Source organism: Aythya marila (assembly GCF_965140915.1).
Source record: "Aythya marila genome assembly, chromosome: 2".
NCBI classification, from domain to species: Eukaryota; Metazoa; Chordata; class Aves; order Anseriformes; family Anatidae; genus Aythya; species Aythya marila.
Window position 1 is genome coordinate 156,845,381 of NC_139043.1, and position 27,857 is coordinate 156,873,237.

At 41.6% G+C, this 27,857-nt stretch overlaps 1 protein-coding gene across 31 annotated transcripts in view; it reads left to right on the top strand.

The window, feature by feature from the left end:
* SCRIB (scribble planar cell polarity protein) overlaps nucleotides 1-13,923 on the top strand; it is a 117,227-nt gene extending 103,304 nt beyond the window's left edge. For 14 of the 31 annotated variants that reach the window (XM_082753407.1, XM_082753411.1, XM_082753410.1 and 11 more), the window contains 6 exons: nucleotides 1,114-1,278; nucleotides 1,968-2,107; nucleotides 2,509-2,546; nucleotides 3,395-3,469; nucleotides 6,137-6,188; nucleotides 11,567-13,922. In XM_082753407.1, the coding sequence (XP_082609533.1) occupies nucleotides 1,114-1,278; nucleotides 1,968-2,107; nucleotides 2,509-2,546; nucleotides 3,395-3,469; nucleotides 6,137-6,188; nucleotides 11,567-11,727 (631 nt within the window). In that variant the 3' untranslated portion in view covers nucleotides 11,728-13,922. Of the gene's footprint in view, nucleotides 1-1,113; nucleotides 1,279-1,967; nucleotides 2,108-2,508; nucleotides 2,547-3,394; nucleotides 3,470-6,136; nucleotides 6,189-6,351; nucleotides 6,387-11,566 lie in introns of all 31 variants that reach the window. The other 17 variants (XM_082753427.1, XM_082753405.1, XM_082753416.1 and 14 more) reach the window with 6 other exon arrangements.
* The last annotated feature ends 13,934 nt before the right edge of the window (nucleotides 13,924-27,857 follow it).

Genomic DNA, 27,857 nt, shown 5'->3' on the forward strand with positions numbered 1-27,857 from the left:
GTGCACATATGGATGCACTCATCTCTGCAATTGCAAGTGTTTCAGGGCCTGCGGCAAATAGACCCTTCATAATGTGCATGCCCGTTTTGCATTGGTGTGGCCTCACCTTGAATAGTGTGTGCGGTTTGGAGCTCTGCAATATAGGAAGGATATAAAAATAATAGAATGTGCCCAAAGGAAGGCAACAAAGATGGTTAAAGGACTAGAGGGGAAGGTCATATGGTTCGTTCAGCCTAGAGAAGAGGAGACTGAAGGGAGGCCTCATGGTGGCCTGCAGCTTCCTCACGAGCGGAGAGGAGGGGCAGGCGCTGAGCTCTGCTCTCTGGTGACAACGACCCAAGGGAACGGCATGGAGCTGTGACAGGGGAGGGTCAGGCTGGGTGTTAGGGAAACCTTCTTCACTGAGAGTGTGGTTGGGCACTGGAACAGGCTCCCCAGAGACATGGTCATGGTCCCAAGCCTGTTAGTGGTGTTCAAGAAGCATTTGGACAACATTCTCAGAGATATAGATTAACTCTTAGGTTGCCCTGTGTGGAGTCAGTAGCTGGGCTCAATGATTGTCATGTGTTCCTTCCAACTGGGGATATTCTGTGATTCCATGATCCCATTTTATCATGGTCAAACAAAGGTGCATGCTAAAGGTGGTCAGATGTTTGTATGCAAATGTACAGAGGTGATCAAATGTGCATGCACATACACACACTCATGTCCTGTATGCCCTCAGTCTGCTTCATACATGCACACACTTCTTTGAACTACCTGCTGGGCATTTCCACTGGTCTGCTGAGTGTTTCTAGTCCTTTCCTCCCAGGAGGGCCGCCTACTTAGACTCTGAAGGCTAACACTTGTGGGCACATCATCCCAGATTGCCCTCTGCAGGTTACTGCTTCTAATACAGCAGTTGGTGTTGGGCAGGATCAGATATATAGGAGCCTGTTTTAATCAAGGCTATGCCTATTATCAGACACACACTTCCCCTTGCCAGGTTATGTTCATGTATCTGCTTCTTTCTTTCCCTGTGCTTGTCCGCTGTAATGTTCATCACCATCATCTCCTGTTCCTTTTCCTCCTCCCTCTCTTCTTCTTCCTCCTCCTCCTCTTCCTCCTCCTCAGATCCTCAACTCTTGAAGACAGTATTAAACAGTACGAGCAGGATCTGGCCAGGAAGCTGTACCAGTCCCGACAGTGGGCACCTGCTCCCGGGGCCAGGCCAGCTCAGATGTCTAGTCCAGTGCAGAGTCACGCCTCAAGAATCCCTGGGTCAGGAAGCCAATCCAGGTGTGCACAGCCCCAACCCTGCTGGCTGCATGCTCAACTGTCCTGTCTGTGTCCCCACATCCTAATGCAGTGCACCAACCTGTGACCTGCTAGGGGTAGGGAGAAGATTTTTAGCTGTTGCTGGTATTCATTTTTCTAAGGTCCCACAGACTACTAACAGTTAATGAGAATGAAGGGGGGATGCTGGGTCTGTTTGGTTGGGTGGGAGCAGACATTTCTGAGGGCTGAGTGTACTTTTTCTTAGGTATTTCATAATCTCCTAATGACATAAGAGGGTTAAGATGCAACACACTGAGAGCAAAGAGGAGAGTGAAACAAATCCTACTCATCTGAGTCCTGGCCATTCCCTTCCTTGGTTCCTAATTTGGGTTGCTCTCCTTCCTATATGGCACCTCTGAGAAGGCCTGCAGCATCACATTGGGTTGATGCTTAGCTCCAGGCTCTGTCTCTTCAACACACATGTGAGCATGTGTGTTTCAGGACAGCAATGTCTGATGAGAGCAAACCAAGCTGTTCTCTCCTGCTTTGAAAATCTGTCTGCCTCAGGGAACCAAAAGTACTTAATCTGCCTTTCTGCACTCAGCTTGTTGACTGTGGTCCAGTTGCTGGGCACAGAAGAGGGCATTATCTTTTACAGACAAGGCAATATCTGATGCCTTTTTCTCCCTCCCTCCTTCTTTCTGAGACAGGATGAAATCCCTTGAACAGGATGCTCTTAAAGCCCAAATGGTCATTGCCAAGTCCAAGGAGGGGAAAAAACGCAGCACTCTGGAGCAGCTGGCAGAGTCACCTTCACCTGTTCCTACCCCATCACCAACACCACTGGAAGGTACTGTACAGCTATCTATATCTCTGAGGAAAAAAAGTTAATGCTTCTGTAGTTTAACTTACTTGAAAACAGACTTGCTAAAGCAGTTTCTTCATTCAGCTAAAGTTGGAAGTGCCTTCTAAGCTCATGACATTTCTCAGCATAAGAGATAATCCTGACATGTAGAAAACTTGAGAGACCAATACATTTGAGTTACGGTTCCAGGGAACCAGAGCAGAACTAAAAGGAGCATCGTGACTAAAAAGGAGAGAGGCATTTATTTTGAGACTGCGGTGTCTTCCCTGAGTCTAGTCTTTTATCACACTTAAATACTGTTAAGTGGAATGTGCAGGTTTGTGTGTGTATGTGTTGCAGATAATACAGACATTCACTAAATAATGTTTTCGTGTTATCCTTTGCAGATTGCAGTCCCAGGAATGTCACTTCACCGGGAAGGCTGGTATGACATATTCTGCTTGCCTATGTTCTCTCACCTGCAATCCTGGGGTTTCTCAGTTACTCACCTTGGGTGTGAATCTGGACAATGGGATCCCTATTTAAACATTTAATCTGAATCTGGCTGTATGATGTACAGAATTGTGAAGAGGAGGGCACTGTGGATGGAGCTCTGTCATACTGATTGCTAGAGGCATCCCCCTTTGTTACAGCTACTCTGTAGCATCTGTTTTCCATTTCTCTGTTTTACTATTTCATCCCTTTCTTGGTTCCTTTACACTATCTCCATGTTCAGAAAGCCTTTTACTTTAGAGACTTTGCCCCCTTGTCTCTTCAATAGCATAATACTGAGAACTTTAGCTGAAATCAACATCTTGCTTTTTCTAACCACTGTATAAATGCAGCAGGACATTGTTGCAGAGAACTGTCAAAATCAGTAAGACCACAGAATGGTGGGAGCAGCTGCACAGAAAGAGGACCTAGCTTTGCCTAAGGTCACACAATACAGACAACTCCAAATTGAAATACCAGCTGTGCTACAGCTATCAGGAATCTTGCCACTGATTTTTCCATACACACTAGGTTACGTTAAGAACCCTGTTTTGTGTGTGCAGTTTACTAGAGCACATGCTTTCTCTGCAACTTGGACCACCTGTCTTCAAACCAGAACAGATGAAAGACCATGTCCACAAGTTGCCTTTTTTTTCAGAGGCTGTATCTAGGCACTATTGTCAATAACTGAGACGCTCTGCTTCCAGCTCTGCGTAGATCACTCACTGTGCTGCTCTCTCTCCATCCATTTTTCTCTCCTTACTCTCTTCTCTGTTTCTTCTCATTTGCTGTCCCTTCTAGTCCATGTCTGAAAAGAAGTTTGACTACCGGGAATTTGCTGCTATTCCTTCCTCCAAACCTGTTTACGAAATCCAGGTATAAACTGCATGCTGAATTTCTGCCATCTATTGGATGGGCTAGTGTTTGATGTGATAGAATTGCCTGCACCTGAAGTGATGACCTTCAGAAGAGAGGTTGAATGACTTGAGGAAGTCCTCTTCAGAGTCGCTGTGTATGGGGCAATGGCAACTGACCATGCTTTATAATTGAGATTATTGGAGACTTCAGTCAAGTTGTTAAAAAGTTGCTCCAGACAGTTTTAAAAATAGTGTGAAAGCCTTTTCAAATACAAAGTAACTACATCTTCACTTTAACTGATCGTGAAATATTAAGTGAAAGATGAGAACTAAAAGGGAAGAAAAAAATATGGAAATAATTGCCAAGAAGTTGCAAATTGGAGTTAATGTTAACTTCAAACTGGAATGTATCTAGCATTCTGCCCAAGAAGCAGCTGTTGACAATTGTCTTATGCTGTAATGCTTCTGTAGATTACTTATGAAGTAATAGTGGTAAGAGGACATCAAGTCTGGGGCATGAGCACCTTGGCAAGATTCTTTTAGGGGAGAAAAAAGCTTATGTCCTCATGTCATTTAAGCTGCTTTGTCGTTCATGTGAGCTGCCTATTTCTGCGTTTGTCTGATTTAGTCATTAACTGATTGCACGTGACAGATGATTTGAGCAGATACTATACATCTGTATTTTTGTTGTTGTTGTTTTAGCTTTATGAAAAGACAATGAGGCAGATACCTGCATTTACATTTGTAGTGTGTGTGGGAAGCTAGCAAATACTGGTATGTTAGGCTTTAACCTGCTGCCATGACACAAATGTTTCAGGTCCCAAAAGGTCTTTTTCCCACTACCAGGCTGACTTTAGCAGAGTTCTAGTTTGAGGAGTCTCAGGCAGTTAAACATTTGATTCATATTCTTGGCTGACAGCTTTTGCTGGTTGTATTGCCCAGCCCTTCGTAGTCATTGATCTTTTTCTGTAAGAATCCCTTCCCTATTGTGGTGCACACTTGTCCAGGTTTTGTACCAAGTAAGTGAGTAGAGAGTAGGAGTGGCAACTCAAGCCCCACTGGCAGCCCTGTGCTCCCTGGGTTTCCCCAAACCTCTGCTGAGGTCATAGTGCAGCACTGTGTCTTGATGCAGCTGAGAAGTTACCTCTAAGTGATAAGGCTACACCTCCAAGTCATCAGGCAGTTCCTCTGGACCTCTCACAGCAGTGCAGTGGCCATAGTCACGCAACTGTCAGTCACTTTGGATCAGCACAATGCTATTTGGCTGCACTATGTTCCTCAGCAATACATGCCAAAGTCAACACAGTTCCCTATGTTCTGCTCTCTGCTGTTCATGAAGAACATGATTTCTACCTTGCATTCACTTTATTTCTAAGTCACTCAATGAACTGAGATCATCTCCCACTCTTTCCTACCCTCACCAATTTCATTGCTTGCATAAAAATTTATGCGTAAAATGTATAGGCAAAATTTATAGGTAAATGAGAGCTTGTTGCATTTCTCACAGCTGTGAAACTTCCTTAATGCTTTCCATAAAAGTGAATAGAGCCATCATTCTTTATCCTACAACTAAGTTTCTACTTGTGTTCTTGAGCTGAACAAGAAGACTCCTAAAAGAAGATTTTGATCAATGGTGGCCAAAAGTTTCAGAAATTTGTCATTATTAAACCTGTGGAATACTAAGTTCTTCTGAAACATTTGTATAGCTCGGAAGCGTTGAGCTCAGTGTAAGTATTGGGTACAAACTTAGAAAGAATAGTAGAAGTAATAAAAGCAGCCATTTTTGATGCAAACAAGTACCTTTACAGAGTACTTTGACCTTTCTGTCCTTGAAGTCCTATACTCAGCTAGATTAAATTTTCTACTTGAGTGAAGTAAGCAGTACTTGGGACATTTATTCCAGTGCCCAGAGTAGTGCTGATTTTCAAGCCACCTCAAGTTTATGACCATGAGCAAAGTTGTTTTCTCATTGTGAGAAACTCTGACCTGGTGAACTACAGACAGCTCTGGTTGGTTGTTGGAACAGGCTTCATTCTGTGAAGTCTTTAATGTTAGCAGGAACTGGTACAGTTTCATAGCTATCACTTAGCTGTTTTTCCAGAGCTGTCTCTGCCACGTGTTGGGATGTAAGCACTTTCTATCCCATGTCAGTTCTCTGTACACACCTGAATAAAGAAAAATTTTGTTTTTGCCTAAGAAGCTAGGCCTGGGAACAGTGTAGGTACAAAATTAGGATCCAAGACTCTCAAAGAAATACGTCATTGCTCCCCTCCCATGTTTCTACTCCTTTTAAATCGTCTTTATGCTTTTTGCCTTTCCTGCCACTTTCTATCCCCTCCTCCCTACCCATACAAAGTAATGGGAGAGTAATGTGGTGCGCTGACACACCTCTAATCTCACAATTCAGACACTGGGCTGGTTGACTTCAGCTCAAAAGGTTAATGTGTAATCACACACATAATTGTAGGGGCTGGAAGGGACCTTGGGATATCATTGGGTCCAACCCTCATGTTGGGGAGTTGGGGGGTAATCATGTAAATTCACTGCGGGTCATGCCCTGGCTGCTTTATTACCAGAGCCTTTGAGGGCAAAAAGTTCTCTGTAGTGTGTTGGAAGGCTGGAGGTGGGGAATTACCTGGCACTGCTGTTACAGAGATGGATGCTTCTGTCTTCTGCTCTTTTCCAGTCACCCGATGCAGCTGATGACCTCAGATACATAGATGACAGAAATAACTCAGGTAAGCTGATGGCCAGAGGATTCTTTTTTGTGATACTACTTGTGTCCCATCACAGTTCTAGAGTTTGCCTTTGCCCGCTTATGGAATCCCCAAGGACTTCAACTTCTTGCTGCTTGAAGAAATGACTTTTTTTTTCCTTTTTTTTTTTTTTTGTCCATTCTAGAATGAAACCTTGAAACTTGCTACATTCAGTCTTGGGTAGGATATCTGCATTGCACTTCAGTGATGGCTAATTTGCTGAGAATTGTGTGTTACAAGCATGCCTAATCTCCTTCCTGTTTTGTGTTCCGGAGTAACAAATGATAGTAGAACATGGGTGGGAAGCTTTGGCCTCTGGCACCTGCTGGCAGTGGATAATGTCCATTGTTCACAGTCTTCCTAGTGCTCATTCTGCTAAAGCAAAGAATCTCACTGCCAGCAGCAAGCAGCAACAACTAAAGTCATTCTGGTTTAGGATTTGAGAGCATTTGGATGTAGCCCAGTGACTCTTCAGGTCACCTTGTGGATCTTTGTGCATGGTCACCTAAATAAACACTAATTAAAGCTTTGACTCTTCAGACTGTGCTAGCTACAGTATGTCTTTCTGTTCCCAGCTATAACAGACACGCTCAGACTATCTTCCACATCATTTCAGGTGGCTCAAGGAGTAGTGTGGAGCTCAGCAGGGCCTGCCTCCTCTTTAATAGTATTTTTGTGTCATTCAACAGTTGGTGCTGTTTTTTTTCTGCCTATTCCACATCTATTTATTTTTCTTTTATTTTACACAAGAAACAGTTAAGCTTGCAATTTTATCTTTGCAGTTCTCTCTTGGTAAAGGCTGCACTCCAGATTGCTGATCAACGTACATTCATTTACATTTATATTCATTTCAATGTACATTGATCAATGTACAATCATTTCCAGAGGAGGTTCTGCTGTAGAGATGTTCAACAAAAGCTTACTTTCCTGAGAGTAGCATCTATTTCTCATGCCTATGCAAACTTCCCAGCTCTGTTTTTTACTTTTGAGGTGATTCATTCACTTAGTCTCCATAACCTGCATAAGACAGGTCATAGAAGGATCGAGAAATAATCAGGAATTGCACAATGGTTTCAGACTTCACTATTGCCTGTCATTGGTCTGTTGCATCCTCATAGAGAACAGAAGCCATAAAGAAAAATGGTGGTGCTCTATTAAGAGTTTTTTGTTTTATTGTTTTGGGTTTTTTTTTGAGCCGGTCTTTAATTTTTATTTAATCCTTAAGTTACCATTGTATGAAGCTATGATATACACCAAAAAGGATGCAGGTTTTCCAAAATCGATTTGGAAGAATAGCAGCTGAAGATGCAGCTGCACTCTCTTGGTATGGGTCAAAGGTTAGACTAGCTGATCTTAGATGTCTTTTCCAACCTGAATGACCTGAAAGCTCTCAATTTTTTTTGTTCCTTTCTTTCTTTGTTTCCATTTTTTTCCCATCTCATTCTTCTGGGAAGTGCAACATTTCAGTCAGTGTATAGATTAAAAAAAAATAATTCATGAAGCATACATTGATTTTTGGGCATTTTTTTGTATTGGGACTCAAAAACCTCTCCTTTTCAGCAACAGTTCCAGCCTCCTGCTGGTCCTGTGTTCCCCTCTTTTTAGATATTTTTCTCAGAATATGTGGAGACAATATTTGGAATAAAATATTTAACTGAGAAAATTCCTGATAATTGGAGTGATTTTTATTCGTATTTTTCTTTACTGTAATGGGAAAAGGAAGGAAAAACCTATTACCAAAAATTAAAGGAGTATGTATTTAATACAGCTTTAGTCATGTCTAATTGCTACATTTAGTGACACCTCTTCTCTGTACTCCTCTACATGCATTGGGGATATAATCACAATTTTCCTTGATCATGGAATTATGGCTGTTTGACCATATTGTAAACTCATAAGCAATTCCTAACCTTTATGATAGAATATCAATATAATAGAAACTCCAAGAAATCTTAACTGCTGACTGCAGGAAAGCATTAGCATATTTCTCTTCTTTACATCTTTCAAAACAACATTTCACTTTTCAGTGGTGCCTAGTGACAGGACAAGAGGCAACAGGCACAAACTGAAACACAGGAAGTTCTGGCTGAATATGAGGAAACATTTCTTTATTGTAAGGGTGATCAGAGCACTGGAACAGGTTGCCCAGAGAGATTGTGGAGTCTCCTTCTCTGGAGACATACAAAACCTGCCTGGATGCCATCCTGTGCAGTGTGTGTTAGGTGAACCTGCTTGGTAGGGGGTTGGCCCAGATGATCTCTAGAGGTCCCTTCCAGTCTCAACCATTCTGTGATTTTCTTTCTGCTCATTGCAGATGGGCTCTAAGAAACAGTCCCTTCCATTCTTGGGTCTGACTTAATGGTCTGCAGTAGTCCCCCACCATCATCTTTTAAATGTGTTTAAAAACATTAAATCCAAGGCTGTTAAGAGGCCATGAAGATAATGAACTATGTACTAGCATTTTTAGGGTGGGACCATGCTAGGTTCTTGTTTTATGATACAGCTTTTCCAAATCACTTACAGCCAGTGGCTTTTGCTTTCCAATCGTATAACCGTTAGGTTTCATAAATACATCCTTTGTAACTTTCTATTGCTCTAATTATCGAACACCAATTTATGATATTCAAGAAGTTATTTTTCTCCTCATGGTCTTTGTTATGTCTGATGTTTACAGCAACTTATATGGGAAAGATATCTTCTTGTCCTGCACTTGTCCAATCACTACTTGTATTACTAGTTTGGCCTAGGACACAGCTCAGCAGCTCATATACATGTGGGAAACATGGATGATCCCTTTACCTTCTTCTTGTATGTTAGTTTAACCTCATCAAGCCTCTACAGCCACCTCTCTTGTCCCAAGAACTGCATCCACCCTTTTGCTTTCCAAACTTATTTTTTACAGATTCTTTACCACAAAAATGTCAAAATTTCACAAATCTAGAATCTCTAGATTCATACAAGTTGCAATGCATGTGTTCCTTTCCATTGTTTTCTGACTTCTGTCAGGATAGGGAGGACATAAGGGAGGCTGTACTGGTTCAGAATATGTCAGTATCTCTAGCTGTGAATGATTATGTAAATTAGGGAAAGACAGTAACAATCAGAGAAAATGAGCTTGCTTGCATTAATCTTCTCGATTTTCTTCAATGACCTATTAATTATGGATGTCTTGAGCCAGGTACTGTATCTGGATTATCAATGGAATAATCCTCTAAAAATTATCTAGTCTTTCTAAACTACTTATTCCATCTTTTTTGACACTTTGTGGTACTGAGTTCCATCACTATGCACTATTGCAAATGCAGGTATATAAAGAGTTACGCAGTAGCAGAATGTTTTCTCTAATGTTTCTCTAATGAATCCTAATGTTCTCCCATCTTTTCTGATATCTAATAATCAAAAGTGAAACTGTGTTCCTGAGAATTGCATTGTTTTCAGAAAGCTTCTCCTAATGACTATAGAATTGATGCAGAACCATGATTTCTATTTAAGGATGTTGCATTTGATGCACAATCAGTATTATACTACTTTTTTTGAGCTTAAGCTTCATCCAACTGTAGAAGTAGACATATATGTCAGAACAAGGTTTGGGATAGTCTGACATGAGCTACTGGGAATGCCAAGAAAAGAACATAAAAGAAGCATAACATGATTCTTTCCAGAAAACTACTCCAGGCTACAACAAACTGTGGTGTTACATTTTATAAGCCAGAGGCCTTTAATTTCAGAGGTGTTTGCTTTTTTCTTGAATCTATACACATTTGCAGTAATTTTTCACCTTCCTTGTTATTACCCAGTCAACTCTGTAAAATCCTAGTACACTTTTTGTAGCTGAGTTTCATTTGACTACTCTGATACACAGCTTGGAATAATCAGCAATTTTTCTCAATGCAGTCATAATCACTTCTACTCCTCATTAGTTACCAAAACCTGACCCTACTATAGATAGCTACTCCATTTTGTGGTGCACGGTAATTTCTTCCTACAATTTGTCAATGCTTTATCTATTTATACCCTAAAGGATGTGTTGTCTTATCCTATGAGCTTTAGCTGAAGATTAATTTTTTTTTAAAAAAAGTCCAGTAGACTGTGTTGAGATCATAAATATTTGCATGTTTGATAACTCCTTTGAGAAATTCTAGTGGTCTAAGAGCAATGAATTCCCTCTGAGACACATTGATTCCTCTCCCCAGTTTGAATTTATCTGCATGTCTGTCAATGCTTTTGTTTTATACCAGCTTGCTTTGTTCAGAAGTCAGTCATCTATTTGTCAATCCCAGAATCCTTTCAAGATACCAGTTTTGTCACCTATGCTCACTTGGTTCTGAGGCCTTTGCAAACAACAGGTTGATGCTACAGTTATTAGTTCAGGAAGGCTTCTGGATTATAACAAATATTCCAATGTGGGTAGTGTAACTAAGGTGACATTACATCTTGGAACATGGCTCTAGAGTAGAGGGTGGCCTACCAGGTACAACTCAGCATCAGCAGACTGTGCACCTTTGATCTGATATATATTCATGGATTTCTGTATTTGAGGTTCTCTATTAAATTCAATGACTTCAGGCAGGCTTCCCAGGAGCCAATTTGTACTTGAAGGAAAAATTCTGGGGCTTCAGGAAACTTTTTCCTTTTTACACAAATATCTCACAGTAGATGCTCAAGCAATATTATCACAAGGGGCTTATGTTCCAGGTGTATGTAAAAGTACATGGGGTAAGCTGTACCAGTTCTTTTCAGGAGAGTAAGGAGACACTTAACAGCAGTGTACTTCAGATGTGGAATACATCCTGAAAGGCCTGAGACCAAGTTAACTGAGGGTCAGTCCTGCCAGAATATTTTCTGGTGAGTTATTTTGGTGGGGGACCCAAGTTGAAGTCTAAATTCACAGAAGGGACTTCAGTCATGCAACTTCAACATTAACCCAGGCCAAAATGCTCACCTCTCTCAGTAGGTACTGCATACCATCCTGGTGCTCATACTGCTCTTCAGGGCTTGATACTCCTTTGAAACTAGCAAAATGCTTAGCGCACTAACATACACCTCAGTCTCTTCAGCGTACTTGATTTTTTCCTAAAGCTTGGTGCTTCCATACTGTTTTCAGTGAATCCTGGGTGTTAGGGGCAGATATCACCTGAGCTGTGTGACTTTCTTCCCAGACTCCACAGTAGGCAGTACTTTAGGTTAGGTACAGGTCACCTAAAAGTTCTGGGCATGGTATTACTTAATCACATCTTAAAGACTCCAGCACTGTCTCAAATTCAGTACCTGGGTATATCCCTCTGTCATCGTTAACTGTATCAGCTAAACACTTAACCTGACACTTTCTCCTAAAATCTTGACTTCTGTTGTTTGTGCAGTTCCTCAGGAGCAAGATGGGCAGCCAGAGGAAGAGGAAACATTACTAACACATGATTCATCAACACCTACTGCATCAGCACTTGAAGAAATGGCTCTGTACAGCAGCAAACGCAAACTCCGACACAGCCGGCGCAGTCTGGAGACTGCTGTCCCAACGTAGATGATCTGATGCACCTGGGTGATAGAATAGCCCAACACAGGGCTCTTGAACTTCCTGTGCTCCAGGAACAGCACTGCCTCCTGGACTCTGGATGGGAACTGAGCACCCCAGGGAGCATTGTGGTTAACTAACTTCGTTTAAGGCTGTGAACCACCCTCTTTTCTCACCCAATAGTGCACTGGGGCGTGTCCTAAACAAAATAGGACAACACTAGACTAAGATGGCTAATTGAGAGGAGGTGTGGGTAGGACAGTGGGCAGCTGCAGTTTGTTAGCCTGTAAATATTGGGGGGGAGGGAGGGGATAGGACGGAGAACATATGAGTGTAAGAGTGTGTAGGGCTCCAGCTGTTATTTCCTCAACTTGGATATTTTTTTAAATAGTTAATATGGGAGCTTCTACTCTGGTATGAATTAGAAGGAAGTTCCAGCCTTTGCTCCTATTTAATTTCCAGTCTTTTGCCAAGAAGCATCTCCTTCCACCTCCCACACTGTGTCACCTCACTTTCTTTTGGGAGTGTGTGGAAGTAGGTAGCTTGGAGGCAAAAAGAAAAAAAATAATTCAGTGAAGTGCCTCCCTCTGACACTGACAACTGACTCAAGCAAAGATGACTGAACGAGCAGGAGCCTGTGCCAGCTCTAGGAAGCATCAGCTCCATTTCACTTGCCTCTGTGAGTGCAGCAATCTGTCCCATGTAGGAAACTGCTCCTGACAGTATTTTGTGCTATTCTGGGAGACAGGTACCTACCTAGAGATACACATAATTGTGTGCATGCAGCGTGAACCACTCTACCTGCATGCTGTTCTAAGTGTCAGAGGAGGCCAGGTATCTGTCTTCTGTCCACTGTGTCTGATTTGGTGAACTGCGGCAGAAATGAGAAAGGAGTAGAAAAGGTGTAGCAAGGGTATAGCAGTGTGCATGTGTGACAGCAATAGAGAGCAGGGTAGTTGGGGATTAGGATGCGGTGGCAGAGGTAGGAGGTGTAAACAGCAGATAAGGTAGCGGGTTAGGATTCAGGAAATGGGGAAGGGTAGGAAATGGCATTGCTGGGGTCAAGTTAGGAGTAATAGGGTCTTACAGATAGGAGGATACTAGTAAGTGACTCCATTGTGTTGCCCACTAGCTGTGAAATGAAATGTGATATTATGAGGGGTGCTCAGTGTGGGACTCTCAAGGAGTGCCTGCTAGGCAGGGAGCACAATGAAGTGAGATGGATCTGGCCTATGCCTTGCAATAACTACACGGTTCTGCTTTCTGCCAGCTTGTTGTCTTCGGGCCCCTGCCCACATAGAACAGGGCAAATACATGCAGGAGGAAAAATAAAAATGAGAAAGGAGCAGGAGTGTCATTCCTGGTTTCCATGAAAGGGCCATGAACAGTCTGTATCAAGTGACCTCTGCATTTGTGGAGGAGACTGACACCGCTTATTGCTCTGAAATCAGTCTCTGCTGCTCTACTGCCCACTACTGAAGTAAAACATCCCTTTTCTTTTCTTGTGTTTTTTTTTTTTTTTGGTTGTTTTTGTCTGTTTGGGTTTTGTTTGTTTGTTTTGGTTTGTTTTTGTTAATGCCTCCAATAGAGAGAAAGACATCTGAACTTGACAGTAGTTTGATCTGTCTACACAGATACAATGGTGCTCTCTGGTGAACCAGTCCATCAGTAAGACCAGAGTTGTATCTTAAGCCTCTCAGTGGCTGGATGGGGCTTGGGAGTGGCAGGCACTTCTGCTTGTATATTTGCTGTATGACTGGATGCATTTTTTTTATAGTTGAAACTCTCCCTTCATGCCAAAATCCAGTGGATCATTTTTAACTGACTTCATGTTTTAATTTTACAGGTCTTTGAAGGGGGAACTCAGATAATCTCAAGCTGCAGCTATAGCTGCTTCCATCATCAGCAATTTGAGCTTTTCCTTTTTAAAATCTAATTTTAGCATATGCTTTTTAACAAGAGCAATTTTGGAAACAATCCTGGATTGGTTTTGGTGACTAACGTGATTTTTTTCTTTCCCTTTGTGGTACCTGGTGCCAGGTTCTGGGTTCTCTCCCCTTCTCTCCTGAGAGACTCTGAGGGAAAATTAGCGCATCAAGACTGTAACTAGTGAAATTTGTACAACCAAAGAAATCTATTTTGTGGTTCAAGGATAATAAAGTTTACTTTACATTTTAGAACCTTTAGTTAATGTGGTTTGCCCTGTGTGAAGTCTGCAATTTCTATACCAACACTTTCTTTCTGATGATTAGCAAACGTATAATCTAGCAATCATGCTGGTAATTTTCCTGCTTCTAGTTCATGAAAGGGGATGAAGTTTTGAGTAATAGAGAACAGCCAGGGGCTGCTGGTATATTAGGAATCAACAGGGAAGCAAACACCTGTGAAATGCCTAAAAGGAATCAGGGTATGTTCACCTGAAAAAGTGACATGGACAACAGCCCAACTTAAGTGTCTTTTTGCCAGTACATGTAACAAACAGGAGGAGTTGGAAGCCACTGTGCAGCTAGAAAACTATGATCTAATTGGTGTCACTGAAACTTGGTTGGATAAAGCACATGACTGGAGTGCTGCAGTCAGTGGCTATAAACTGTTCAGAAGGGACAGGCAAGGAAGAGGGGAAGCAGAGGGGGACCTGTCTTTAAAAACGGTGATGAACACATTGAGGGCTTATGGCTAAAAACTGGGGGCCAAGCAAACATTCTTACTTCAGCTACAAACAAGGAGCTTCATGCTCACAGGCCTGATCCAGCTAGGGGGCTTCAACCACCCTGATATTTACTGGAAAAGTGGCACAGCAAGATTAAACAGTCCAGGAGGAGACACTTGGAGTGCATTGAGGATATTTTTTAATGCAGGTGATAGCCCAACCAGAATAGAAGCATTATGGGACCTGCAGTAATTACTACCCTGCCCTGGTGGAATTCACAATCCTGAGGTAAGATCTTGAATTTTAGGAGCGCAAACTTCCAGTTGCTTAAAGAATTATTGGATGGGACCCCCTAGAAAACTGCCCCTGAGCAGAAGGGTTAAAGGCTTAAAAGAGCAGAACAGAGCTGACAGCTTTTCAAGGACTTTTTTTTTTTTTTTTCTTGGTGCACAAGATCTCTCAGTTGACATGTTTAAGAAATAAGGCAAGAAAGGCATGAGACCCGCATGGTTGAGTAAGACCTTCCTGGTCAAACTGAAAAGTGAGAAGGAAATGCAGCGGAACCAGGGACATACATCCTGAGGATAATGTAAGGATGCTGCCTGGATGTGTAGGGATTGGATCAGAAAAGCTAGAGGCTGAATTTGGCAAGGAATGTGAAGAACAATAAGAAGGGCTTCTACAGGTATGTTGCCCAGAAAAGGAGGAATATGGAAAATATATGCACCTGATAAATAAGAGGAGAACAAGTGACAACCAATGTGAAAAACTTTTTTTTTTTTTTTTTTTTTGTCTCAGTTTTCACTGGTAATTACTCTTCCCACATCTCTCAAGTCCCTGAACCTCAAGGCAGGAACTGGTGTAACAAAGTCGCTCCCATTACAAGAGATCAGTTTTGAGGCCACCTGGTGAACCTGAACATACACAAGTCCATGGGACTGGACAAGCTGCATTTTAAGGCCCTGAGGGAATTGGCTGATGCAAAACTTTCCACCATCTTCGACAAATCATGGCAGCCCAGGAAAGTCTCCAATGACTGGAGAGAAAGAATTCTCACATCCATTGTAAAAAAAGAGTAATAAAGAGGATCCTGGGAACTACTGACCAGTCCTTGTCAACAAAGCAGAGCAGCATTACTGTGGACTGAATTGATAAACTCTACACTATTACTTGATTGCTTAGCATGTTATATATACCTTCTGTAGAAAGCTGGCAAAGACTCACTAAGTTGAACAGCAGTAGAGATGACAAAGCCCTTCTACAAAGGGCAGTCCCAGCAAGAGTAATTTATGGCATTTACATAGTCATAGAATCATAGAATCATAGAATATCCTGAGTTGGAAGGGACCCTTAAGGATCAAGTCCAACTCTTGACACCGCACAGGTCTACCCAAAAGTTCAGACCATGTACCCAAAAGTTCAGTCCATGTATTCAAACTTAATTTTCCCCAGAAATGCATGAAAAACAAAACAAAAACAAAACACCAAAACCCTACAAATATGCAAGGCATATTAACAAAATTTCAGCTATCAAGAGCCTAGATCTAAAAATTTAACTTCCAAAGAAATATATGTGATTAGCAATGGAGAAGAATAATTTGCAATCTAAAAGCCACTTGGACTTTGGGGTAACTACATATCCTGAATCCTCACCTCTAAGGTTATGGGGAAGAAAGAACAAACTCTACAGAAGAAATAAATCAAGCAGATGGGAAGGAACCTTAGTGCTAAGCAAGCACTAAGGCTATATTTTATGCCCACTCTTGCTACAAAGCCCTCAGGTCCTATATGGAAGTTTCTGTGGCTCCAGGTTTAAGTCCTGTCACTGGTGAACAAGTGAGGGATGTAGTTCATGTCCCCCCCTGTATTTCCTTTTATATTGGATGAATGGTAGGCACATCTGAACACCTGCAGGATTCTCTTCAAGGATTTTCAACAGATACGAGGTACTCTAACAGAGGCTGTAATCACAACACATTTACCTAGGGGGGGGGGGGGGGGGGAAGGGGGTGTCTTGGACAGCTATGGTTTGTAACCCAACATAATTATGAAAGAGCACACCAGCAGACAGAATTTTACAAATATATAAACATAAGATAATGCCCACTGGAAGAAGTAATTTCTCTGTGGATTTATTCTGGAAAAAGACAAAACAAACAAACAAACAAAAAGCAGTGGGAATCAGTATGCTCAATGAATACATATGTTAAAGTCTGGCATAATTAGATATCACTGGTATTTCAATAAGCACTACAGTGACAGAATCTGAGGTTATTTGGGGGGTACTGCTTCTATGAAATTTCAGCCTACTAGGGTTTTGTAAGGAAGTTAAGAAAACGTCAGTGTCAACAGACCAGGAATGGACAACAGAATGCTGGATCCAGCCATCCCAGGTGATTGCTTGCTAGCCAACATATGCACTGATAGTCTTCCTGATTGCAGAAGCTTGATACACATTGTGGTCAGAAAAACAGGCTTGGTTTACTGTCCTGCTGAAGGCTCTGTGAGCCTACAAGTCTGCTTGATGGATACTCCTGAATAGCCTTGATTATATTATTTGCATATCTTATCTTTTTTTCTGTTTCTTGACCATTCCTTTCTCTGCCCATGCCACCTTTTCTTCGCTTTGATCTCCTCCCAGAAAAAGAACAACCACTAATTATTTCTTCCCTATTGGGCCCAGTTTTGTGTCAGGAGATTGGTCTTTGCAGTACTGTCAGCGTACAATGTCCCTAAAAATAGCACTAGCATCACAAAAGAATGTATTAATCCCAACAGATAATACTAAAAAAGCAAACAAACAAACAAACAAAAAAAAAAAAAAAAAAGAGAGATAATCCCATGTGAAAGAAACTTGGAAACAGTGCATAGACCAGTGAACAATCACCAGAAATGGCAACAGCCCTTGGTCATGTCTAATGTGAATGTAACGTAAATTCAGTATTCCATAACAACAACTCATTTAAAAATAAATAAATAAATAAATCAGTGTAAAACTCAAGTAGCTTATCCGTGAAGATAACTGGCCACTTTATTGCCAAAGGGACTGTTTGACTGAAAAAATGCTCACAGCACAAAAAAATCTATGTTTTGATATTAGCCAATAATATCTACCTGGGGGAAAAATGTAAAAGTATCTACTTCAAGAATAAGGTGAATATTCAACTGTAAAGGATTTTTCAAACCAATAAAGAATGCCTATAAAAATTAAAACAAACAACAACCACCACCAATAAAATAAAATAAAATAAAATAAAATAAAATAAAATAAAATAAAATAAAATAAAATAAAATAAAATAAAATAAAATAAAAAATAAAATCTCTTTAAAAAGGAGGGTAGAGAGGAAAAGGCAAGTGTTAATCACAAGGCTGACAGACATCTCACCTGTGTGATTTGAATCTGAGCATTTCAGCTGTGTTTGCCACTAAACTCTGCCTCATTTCTATAACCACTGCACTAAAGAGTGCTAACTTCAATGTTTTCATGTTTCTTTTTTTTACGACAAGCACATAAGTTAAAAGTGACAAATCAAATCATTAGCATGTGAATGTCTGAGTTCCAACATTCCTTGAAAAACGTTCTTCCTTCATGAGACTTCATAAGTAGCAAGAAAATGAATCATGGAACAAGTTGTCCAGTGGTAGTGGATGCCCCATCCCTGGAAGTGTTTAAGGCCATTTTGGAAGGGACCTTAAATATCATCCAATTCCAACTCCCACCCACCCTCACCCCACACAAAACGGACAGTGACACCTTCCACTAGACCAGGTTCTTCAAAGCCCCATCCAACATGGCCTTAAAAACTTCAAGGGATGGGACATCCATCCATGTTTCAGTATAAATTAAAAAAAAAAGATTAAATAAAAGCCATTTATAAATAAGCCACTAGGGAAATTAGCTAGGTTCTTTATTTCCAAGTTCTTCAGTCTGGCTGATTTGAATACTAAAGAATCTCTTCTTCAAAATGGAAATGCTAAAACTACCACAAATCTGTACCCTGAGTGAACAAGAAAAAAGTAAAAAGTTAATTTCTAAATCTAACTGTATGAATATTTCTCAAAAAATATTAGTAAAGAGCAGAACTTACAAAAAATGAAAAAGAAACTGCTCAAAGAAAGCTATGTGCATAGGTCAGAAAGAAAAAACACAAAGTGAAAACTCCCCCCAAATCAAACTTACTTTACATTTCAAAGTGTAGCTTAGAAAATACACACTTTGCCTCTGCTTTCAAAAGGACTATGATGTTGAAGATGGGAAAAAAATAATATATATATAGTTAATAGGAATGAGGATTAGAAAGTGGAATTGCCTTGCTGGAGTATAGAAAAATTCAAGAATACTATTATCCTCAAGAAAATCCTGCATAATTTCTTTTCCAGAATTTGTAAGGGATGGCGCACTAAATCACAAAGATAAAAAAATACTTAAGGAAATCTTTCCAGTGTGGTGTTGCAGCATGAGTTACTTAAAGCTACTTGTTCACCCCTAGCCCTCTTCCAAATATGTAAGAAAAATATTAATAATTTTCTTCAGACAGGACCTTCTGTGAAACTATTTTATTTGCGATTGCAATGGCGGGCGTCCTGCAAACAGGAACACACAGTAAAAGTTTATCATAACCTTATATTCCCTAATACTTGACACCAGATTTCTCCCGTTTCCTCATTGGCTGAGTACTACAGGTTCACAACCTACTCAATACACTTCTATACCATATATGTACAATTTTATTTGACCAACCATTAATTTCTCCTTTTCAGCTATTTATTCTACAATTTTATCTGAAGCAGACACTGCAACATTTAATCACTGGTCTCATTTTACCCTTTGATTTCCACTTGCATACAAAGTTCAGTTAACGTGAAAAAAATAAAGTAGCAAAATTAAGAGAGAGATAAGGCATCTTCCCCTACCTTTCCTCCTCTAACTAAAAGATAATCAAAGCTTCCTTTGCTAGTTAAACAGAGTTTGTTTTGACTGTTATTGCTTTCAGGAAAGATGCTAAACAAAACCATCTGATGTGTTTACAGAAGAGAACAACTGTGTTGCAAAAAACAAGGTGATGGAGCATGCCAAAGTAGTAACAGAATTCCTAAAATTCTGTATGCGTTTCCATAGCTATTCTTCCATCATTTAAATGTATAAAATCCATTCTTATTCTCCACAGTAAAAATACTGAGTTTTAATTGTGCACTAGAAACAAAAATGAAATACTTTTCCTATTCAAAACACAATGCATCTTCTAGAAGTTTCCCTGAGTAACACTTCAGCAGCCTGCAGGACGAACCAGGATCATCTCCAAAGTGAAAAAGTATATAAACATAGGATTCTTGTAGTATTTGAGGATTTCTATTCTACTTCTGATGCATTCTGTATCTCACAGATTATAATCCAAGTCAATCTTGTGTTGGACACAGAATCCAGACAGTCTATGAAATGATGAAAATTTAGTCCTGCATGGTGTTATTTCACACAGATTTTACTTCGCCTTGTTGACTGTTTAGAACCAAATGACCTACAAGCTTTTGTATTCTCCAGCTGCCTCAAGATGAGAACAAGATCCATGTGTTGTCAATAGCAGAGAATTACTTTGGTGAAATTCTGTTACAGAATCCTAAAGGTAAAGCCATGCTCTAGCCTAGAGAGGAAAGTAAAAAGCTGCCAAGATCTGCACCCTAAGAAAAACTCCTTTCCAGTCCCAACTCTAGTGATCGGTTTAAGTGTGAGCATTTTAGTGAAATTTACTATCCAAGCATCTGAGAACAAGACTTCTCTATAGCACTTCAGAGGTCATGTCCTATATTCATATATGACCAATCTTTAATGAATGGAAATTGAAAAGCAAAACAACAACCAAAGGAAATATCTATCTCATCAGGAGGCATAAGGGAAAAATAAAAATAAATCAGAAACTTCCCACACTTCAAATAAATAATCTAAATAAATCAGGTAGGAAATCATATATAATCTACCTGGTACACCTGAATGGAAAGACAGTGTTGTTGCAGCCTCACGTTGACTATTGTTTACCGTTCTGTGCTCCACAATATACAAAGGATATCAAGATACTTGAAAGTGTCCAGAGGAGGGCAGCAAAGCTGGTAAAAGGGCTGGAATGCATGTCCTCTGAGGACACTTGGGTTTAGTCTGGAAAAAAGGCTAAGCAGAAACCTTATTGCTCTCTGCAGCTTCCTGGGGAGCTGAAATGGAAAGGGAGGTATCAGTTCTTCTCCCTGGTAACCAATGATAGAACATGAGGGAATGGCACAAAGCTGTGCTAGGGGAGGTTCAGACTGTACATTAGGAAAAAAAATCTTTAATGGAACAAGCTTTCAAGTGAAGTGGTTGATTCCTCTGTGTTCAAGAGGCATTTAGACAATGCCCTCAATAATACGCTTTAACTTTGGTTAGCCCTGAAGGGGTCAAGCAGTTGGACTTCATGATCTCTATAGGTCCCTTGCAATTGTTCATTCCATTCCATTCCATTCCATTCCCATATAACACCTGCTTTTACAACCCCAAGATCCAATGGCACATCTCTGCAAATGTGTGAAAAGACTAGCTAACTTTTAAGTTCACTGCTGGTTAAGGCCTTAAACAAGCAATTCAAGCAAGATTTAAGTACCTAGAACTAAGCCTGAGAATGAACATTAGAACGATTTAAAGGCACACCACAAAAAGGACAGAAACATAGGTAAAATGTCACAACTAAATCAAAATGTAAGAAGAAAATCAGGTACTAAGCTGTACGGGTACACACACTAAGGAATACACATTAAACTGGCTCTGTTCTCCTGATACAGTGCATACTGTATCACCACCGATCCAACTCCGTCAGAACATCCTCAAGTCACTGGTAGTTGAAGGACACGAAGCAACTCGCAGGCTGAGTCACTATGTCCCGACAGTCCCGACAGCTGACCGCTGCCGCCGCGCGGGGCAAAGAGCTGCTTAGTGCTGCCGGCAGGGGGTGCGGCCGGGACCGCTCAGGCGCGGGCCGCCGGGCTGCAGCGGCGGTGTCACCCGTCGTGGCCGGGCACCGCCGTTCCTTCGCGGGTCACCGGCTCCGCAGCGCAAACTCGCTCCCGGCCGCAGGAGACGGGCCGGGCCACAGGAGCCAGGAGCGTGAAGACGACGCAAGAGCTCGACGACGAGCGGCCCCAACAGCGAGGCACGGAGCCGTTCCGCCACCTCGAGTCGACGGGAGCCGTGGCCGTACGGCGCGGTCGCCGTCTCGGCACGGCCGCTGCCTCCGTGCTGCGGCGCCGCCTGGACCCGGCGGCAGCGCGAGGCCGCCCGGTGACGCCGCCCGGTGACACCGCCTCAGCGCCCAGCTCCGCCCGCACCGTCAGCCGCGAACCGCTCAGCGGGCAGGCGCCGACTCGCGGGGCGCTGGGTCGCTGTCCGGCGGGGGCGTTCCTTCCAGCGAACACAGACTTATTCCAGCGGCTCTGAATGGAGCAGAACCGAGGGGGGAGGAGGCACTGCGAGAGTGGCACGTTCGTGCTCAGCCGCCCGAATCCTGTCAGTGGGAGCATGTTTGAACAAAAGTGCTTTAAGAAACTTAAATGCAAGGTACGTACCTGTGAAGAGTAAAGACACGTCTGCAATGAATGTACAGTATTCTTTAAAGTTTATTGAAAAATCTGGGGGCAGCACTCACAGAAAACAAGTCAGCCTAAGTTAATAAGATCACGGGATGTAACAGTGGGTGCTTAGATGTGCAAAAGCGCCTAGCAACGTCTGCAACAGAGACTGAGCTACATGTTTGGAAGCCGAAGTTCGACAACTTCAGACAATAAAAAGGTGCAGTTCTTCAACTACAGAAACTACTTACCTGCGGTTTTGCTGAATTCTCAGTCAATCAATTGAAGCCAACATTCTTCTAATATGTTTTCACAGCAAAATGATGATTAGTTTTTCTGGTCTTCTCATGCAAGTCAACTGCATTTAAACTGACTACACTCTGCGTCTTCTCTACGTGCTACAATACTGATTTATGTAAATAGAATCTATATTAGAAATTAAAATGCAACTTTTACTACTGAAGCTAGAGACCCTGGCAAATGGTGTGATGAGCTCAGATCATAGGGGATCTGTTTCTCCAGCCTTTTTTCTGTGGGGAGACTTTAACTGGCCAGGCCAAGCATATGCGTGTCAGATCATACTGAAAGTTCAGCCACACTGAATTTGAATGCCACCCTATGCTGACTGGGGATTACCAATCTAGTCACATGTCAAAGTGTCATTATCTCATCACAGGAACCTTCATTCCTTATATCGTCTCCTACATCTTTCCCCAGGAGAAAAGGATGGCAGTATTAGCTGAATATTCTGCTAAGAAAACAACAAAAGCATGCTGGTACCCAAAGAATGCTGCTATACCAACGATATTGACTGTAATGATTCTTCCTCTTATTCCCCATTTTAGACTGTTAATTTAAGGCATTTTTTTTCACTAAAAGCAGAAAACAAACAAACAAACAAACAAAAAAAAAAAAACACTATAAGCATAATAGTGAAATTAGGCAGGACTAAATTTATATTCATGTTCCCACTTCCATACTTCTTTTCAGATGTCAGTCCTGTTATAATAATGTCAGATTTCTCCATAGCCACACTTGAAAAAAATAATCTTTACAATAAATAATTACCATGAAGAACTGGGAGGGGAATGAAGGAGGCAAGTTTCTGAAGAGACTCCTCCAGTATCTGTGAGCAAAGCAAGGCTGAGAAGTCAAAGACTGGAGTACAATGAATTCTTCAATGATACACAAGCATGTGTTCACTGCATAAAAAATAAGTTCTATGCTGAGTGCCTGCTGGTAGCTATTACTTCGTGATACTGAGCTGGAATAAGAACAGGAAGATCTTGTTAAACAGCTTCAGACTAGAAAGATAGGAGAAAGCAAAGTTACACTTAACACAGATAAGGTAATGTATACAAATGAAGTGTCTGGAAGAGATCAAAAATGGAAGGGGCAGAAAGGGTTAGTCACAGATGTTAAGTCAAAAGGAGCCTTCACTGTCTTCTCTTCCATTACAGTAGTCCAGGGGATCTGAAATGCTAAAGTAAGCAACTCAAGAGATCAAGAAAGATGTGTTACTATTCTCCTCCAGGTCCTGGGTCATGTCAGTTCATCTTCTTCGGTGGAGATGCTGTGTCTCTGTCCCTGGTATACTGATAGTGATCATAGAAGGCCAACTGCTCTTTACAGGATGGAGAGCCGGGGCAAAGCATAACAGTAAGATCTCCTAAGCCAGGTTAGGAGTGTCACCAACCAGAACTCAGTCCCATAATGACTGAACAGTGATGGAGACAGGGTCAGCTGAGAGTCCAGACAACCAGACAAGCTTGTGGTGGCAAGGTAGATCTGAGGTCAAATTAGGAAGTCTGACCACTGGTCAGGGTCAGGTCCAGTGATGGTGACCAGGTTCAGGCACAGCTGATTGCTGGGCAGGTCCACAATGACAAAACAGGTCTGAGATGAAGATGGGTAGTCAGTCATGGTTCAGGGCCCAGATAAGCAGGCATGGGCATGGCTGTAGCTGGGATGGAAAGCAATATTCCTCTGATGTAGCTCAAGCAGGACAGAAGGCATCAGCTGAAGGTGAAATGGAGATCCTGAGGCCCATGGACTGAAGGCTAGTGAGAGCCATTATAGCCTGCTAGTGCACTTAGGGCCCTGATATTTACACTGGATGATCATGTTTAGTCCCGTCTCTTCCTGCGTTTCTCCTCTGAAAACTCTGTGACATTTGTCATTCATCTGAGATTTATTCCATTGTCACTGCTAGCCATTTATAAAATGATGATTCTAACAGTTACTGATTCAGATTCTAACAGTTACTGATATGGCTAAATAATTTTAGAGAAATTAAAAAGATTTGGAGAGACAACCAAGCACAGAATCACAGAATTCTTCTGGACTGCCCTTGTCACCGCTGATTACTAAGAATCTTGTTCCTTCCTAATTTGACTTGAATGACGCAACTTGTAGAGTGGGATCATACACCAGCTAGAAATGCAAACTAGGGAGTGTTTTTGCCCTTTGTCAGGACAAAACAAGCCCTTTCTGCAGGTCACCTTAGTCAGTGCTTTAGAAATAAATATTCTCAGACAGTACAAATAAGAAAACAGTTGAGCTTGTTCCATCCTATCTTCTAATAACACTGACAATCTCCAAACTTTACTTCTCTCCAATTTCTCTTCTGGGAAATATATTATAGAACATTAGGGGTTGGAAGGGACCTCAGGAGATCATTGGGTCCAACCCCCATGCCAAAGCAGGTTCCTCAGAGCAGGCTGCCCAGGTAGGCGTCCAGACGGGCCTTGAATATCTCCAGAGAAGGAGACTCCACAACCTCCCTGGGCAGCCTGTTCCAATGCTCTATCACCCTCACTGTGAAGAAGTTCTTTCGCATGTCAGTGCGGAACTTCCTGTGCTCGAACTTGCAGCCATTGCCCCTTGTCCTATTCCCACAAACCACTGAGAAGAGGTTGGCTACATCCTTCTGTCCCCTATCCCTCAGATATTTATATACACTGAGGCAACCTCTCTCAGTCTTCTCTTCTCCAGGCTGAACAGACCCAGGTCTCTCTACCTTTCTTCTAAGGGAAGATGCTCCAGGCCCTGTATCATCTTTGTGGCCCTCCGCTGGACTCCTTCCAGGAAATCCCTGTCTTTCTTGTACGGGGGAGCCCAGAACTGGACACAGTACTCCAGGTGAGGCCTGACCAGGGCAGAGGAGAGGGGGAGGATCACCTCCCTTGACTTGCTGGCCACGCTCCTTTTAATGCACGCCAGGATCCCATTAGCCCTCTTGGCTACAAGGGCACACTGCTGGCTCATGGTCAACCTGTCGTCCACCAGGACCCCCAGGTCCTTCTTCTCAGAGCTCCACTCCAGCAGGTTGTCCCCCAGCCTGTACTGATACATCCGGTTGTTCCTTCCCAGGTGCAGGACTCTACACTTGCTCTTATTAAATCTTATTTCCCCACAGTTATAAACAAGCTACTAGCCAGCATACTGTTGTAGAATGAAAGCAGCAACTGTCTTTCCTAAGAACAAACACTAACGTCTAGCACATTGTTCACGTGCTAGTGTGAACAATGGCACAGATAATACCTTCAAAGAAGAACAAAGATAATCAAATTGTAAGAGAAGTAAAATGGTTGGATAAGTAATGTCAATAATGCTACGAATAAAACTAATGCCTTTTCAGTTTTTACTTCCCTTTTAACTTGCTAACAGTTTTGACCAGGACAGGCAGACAAAATAAAGCTTCAGTCCCTGAAGCATGAAAGGTATACGTAGGGAGTGAGGACATAATGAAAGATAAGATTCTGTTAGGCCATGTTTTCAAGTTATAATCCAGCCTGAATAAATCACAGATGAGAATGGTTCTCAACAGCTGGCATCCTGACCATAGATTTCACATTGATCAGCTAGAGGCAGAAGTCCTTCCAAGCACAGGCTGTCACTTTCTTCCAGTCCTTTGTGAGTTCCAGAGGAGAAGGATGAACACTGATATACAGGAGGCAGGTATTTATGTCCTTCTTGTGTATTTTGGCAAGATTTGTCTACGTGCTATGCCAACAAAATCCTAGAATTGGGCTGAGGACAATACAGCCTTGGACATGCCTTCCCGTATTACAGTACACTTCTGCCCTTTCCTGCCAATTGTGTCAATGCACTAATTTGCTGAGCCACTATATGAAATGGATCCAGAAACAATTCAAAAATTTAATAAGTTTAAAGAGAAAATGTTATCTTTCTCAGTTTATGGTGAAGTAGCAAAGGTATAGGTACAAATGTCAGAAATAAAAAGGAAAAAAAAAAACACAACAGTTAAAATACAAGATGCAAACAAGTACACGATAATGCAGAGCATCTTCATTACTGTGGACTACCCAAGGAAAGCCAATAACATTTTTCATGGAATAATCATACTTTAAGCAGCTCCCTCAAGTTCTGGGTAAGTTCTTGTCTCTTCCACCAATTATTCTAGTCTGGGTTTCCTGCATTAATTCTCAGCATACACATAATCTTGTCATCTCAGCTCTTTAACTTCTTTGTTTTCAGTATCCTCCTCATCCCTGGTAAGCCTATGTGCTGCAGGTCTGCAGCCAGAAATGGAACTTTTGTGGCTTCATGGATACTTTAGTTGTATATCTCCCTTGCATGAGATAGTGTTTTTATATACATTAGTTTTATAAGAGAAATAACTTCATATAATTTCATCAAAATGACTTGATGCCATAGCATCACTTCTGTTCATGCATCTGCCACTGCTGCTATTTAAATTCATACTGGTGAATATATGTGTAATTTATGACATGCACTCTTTTGCAGGTCAGAAGCCTGCAAAAGAGTGCCTGTCCTTAAGCAATAAGGAAAAGCAGAGTCACTTTCCCAAATGGGTACAAATTTCTAAGAACCAAGTGTCCACCATGTGTCACATCTAAATAAATAAATAAATAAATAAATAAATAAATAAATAAATAAATAAATATGCAGGAATGGGACCACAGGTTACCATGTACCTGAGACAAGAGTGTGACTGCATGCATTTGTTCACTAGTGAACAAGCTGGACTAGCCAGTAGGTGGGAAACAGGTAGGGTGGGTATATGGGCTCCAGATCTGGCTGGGGTATTGGACAGACATTGGAGACATGCTGATACTCAAGGGTTCCATGAAAGCATGCATGTGTTTGTAAGTCTTGAGAGCGGGGAGTGTAATTGCTTTCCCTTGAGAACTTAAATATTGATCAGCCAAATAGGAAAAACAAGACTTGACTGCCTGTATTGAGGTTACTTCTTGTAGCGTTAAATATGACTGCTGTTGATAGCAACCCCAGCTGAAGGCACCAAGTTTGGTTCCAGCAGGAAGGCAGAAGGAATCCCAAGGCCCCAGATAGCTGAAGGACACAGCTACTTAGAACATTCCTTAATATTAACCTCCTCGGACAGGAAGAAAAACAGGACAATTGGAACAAAACATGGTGTATGCAATTATATGTGTAGAAAAATATGATCTATTATGTAACGTTTTGCAGCCATTTATTCATATGTTTACTCATACAAGTGGTGAGAAACTCATTCAGAGATTAAATAGGCTGCAGAACCATCGATCTGAACCGATAAAACTGATACAGCATGTATTCACAAGATCTAACTGGAGGAAAAAAATGATACCTAATCAATAGTCAAGTATCATCAAAGTCCTGCCTTAAGAGTAGAAAAGAGATTACTGAGCCCTGCATGTGGGAATATCATTGTTTCAAACCAAAAGCCACTACAATCACAAAGTTCGTATACCTGTTTTATCTTCATTCACTCTGCGTCTCAGTGAGCAGCAATCAGCCATATCCATTACTGATCACACAGACCTTTATGCTATGCGTTGGTTCAGCCTACTGTATCACCTAGTTGAAATACAGCTACAGACAAAATTTCCTAGGATAGGGGATAGAAAGCTGCTG